Genomic DNA, 1797 nt, shown 5'->3' with positions numbered 1-1797 from the left:
ACCCACAGACCACTGCTGCTTTTTATTTTCTCTCTTCTTTAGTTGTGGTTTTTCTGTCTCTACCCACCCTGGTGCTTTATGAAAATTACACTGCCACATGCTTTTAACTGCCGTGGCCACACGGGGCACTGATTGGTCATCTGCTGACATCAATGACTGGTTGAGTCTAATTCCCCTCAAAGGACAGTCACTGATATCAGTGAGCAACTGGTGCCTGATTGTTACCACGTGTTTTCTCTTTTTCTCTGTGTGTGTGTTTATTATCCCCCTAGTGGAAGGGCAGAGATGGGAATTCCCCCTCACTTCTTGAAAAGCCGTTAATTAGTGTTGTTGTGTAACATACTGATAGACTGTTATTATGCAGTAAATCAAATCTGCTGGATCTGCAGTTACACCTTCATGTCCATGACTGAAAACAGAAGAGTTGATGTGTAACCGTTGACACTTACAGTTTGGGAGCAGGCGGTGCATTTGTCAAAGGCCAGACTAGCAGGCAGGACGTTGTCAAACCTGGAGAGAAAGCCTCGGATCTGTAGAAGAGAAATGAAGGAGAAAAAAGGAGGAACTCTTTCATCACTTACTTGTGTGAAAACCACAATCATCAGGAAATGAAGCATTGTGTGTCCTAATTATGTGAGGACAAAGAGAAACCACTAACGGAAGAAAGAGACAGAGAAGAAAACTAAATTGTTATTTGTGTTTGTTCACGTCAGCTCTTCTTTCCAAACGATTCATTTGTCACATGCAATTTTCCAGTTGATATGTGAGTGATGAAGGAGAAACTGTTTTCTCCAATCTAATTTCAAACTGAGAGCGCCCCCTTGTGCCACAGAGACCAAAAAGCCCATTTTCCTCAAATCCTTGTTAGCTCATCTCCAATTGCTGAAATTCCTGTTTGTGGCCACAGTGATTAAAGAATATTATCCTGACACACAGTGACTTTAGTGAATGGAGAAGATGACATGAATTGAGTTACTAAGAAATTCAAAGGTTTCAACTGGAGTCTTCTGGACCATAGAACCATGAAGGTTCAGTGTGGTCAACCATTTTGTTGACCACACTGTGTTCACATCTCATTTTTCTGAGTCTCATTACATCCCGTCTGTTTCTTCTCATTCATTTCCTCATGTCTCCCACTGTGTCCTTCCATTGGCTGCTGTGTTTATATCTGATAGAAGCCAAGCCACCCTCTGTAAGTAACCACAGGGTGTCACTGTGGAGTCACAGAAACACCTGCAGAAACCCAAACACTGGCAGATTCTCATGCATTATTTACTCTGCCTTTCTTTTTCCTCGTCATTTCCTAATGTTTTCACCTTCGTTGACTCACACACACTATTTGTACGCCATTGTCCCTCTGCATTATCTGGTCCAAATACCGTGACCAAAAGTAGCCACAACCCCAAGGTTAAAAAACAGTGCAATAAACGTTACTGCTTTTTCTAGTGCAAGACGTTTTTAATTTTCTGGCAAATAATGAGACAACGATAGCAGACAATTAAGATCAGTGAGTTTAATTCAGCCTTATGGACCTTCAACTTGTGTTTATCTCTGCAGAAATGTTTGATGAACCTCTACAACTTTGCTCCAGTGATTCCTGACCATCAACCTGACTGGACAATACCTCAGAAATAAAGTTTGGCTAATACTGGTCTACACCAACATCACAGTACTGTACCATGCTGCTTCAAATCAAGTCTTTAAGAAAATTCACCACATTTGCAAAACCAAGTGTAAAGTTTTCTGAAGTGGTGGCGTTGAAGCTCAGGTTAGCTGGTGTGAGTGACAGTTAGCATT

The 1797-nt window shown here is 41.5% G+C and overlaps 1 protein-coding gene across 1 annotated transcript in view; it reads right to left on the bottom strand.

Moving 5' to 3' along the window:
* Positions 1 to 1797, bottom strand: part of atg7 (ATG7 autophagy related 7 homolog (S. cerevisiae)) — a 27315-nt gene that overhangs the window by 17130 nt on the left and 8388 nt on the right. The window contains 1 exon segment of the mRNA XM_025060458.1: positions 450 to 530. Coding sequence (XP_024916226.1) covers positions 450 to 530 — 81 coding nt within the window.

The sequence above is a fragment of the Cynoglossus semilaevis genome, chromosome 11 (assembly GCF_000523025.1).
Source record: "Cynoglossus semilaevis isolate Cse_v1.0 chromosome 11, Cse_v1.0, whole genome shotgun sequence".
Lineage (NCBI taxonomy): Eukaryota > Metazoa > Chordata > Actinopteri > Pleuronectiformes > Cynoglossidae > Cynoglossus > Cynoglossus semilaevis.
This window is presented reverse-complemented; position numbering and strand designations above follow the sequence as displayed.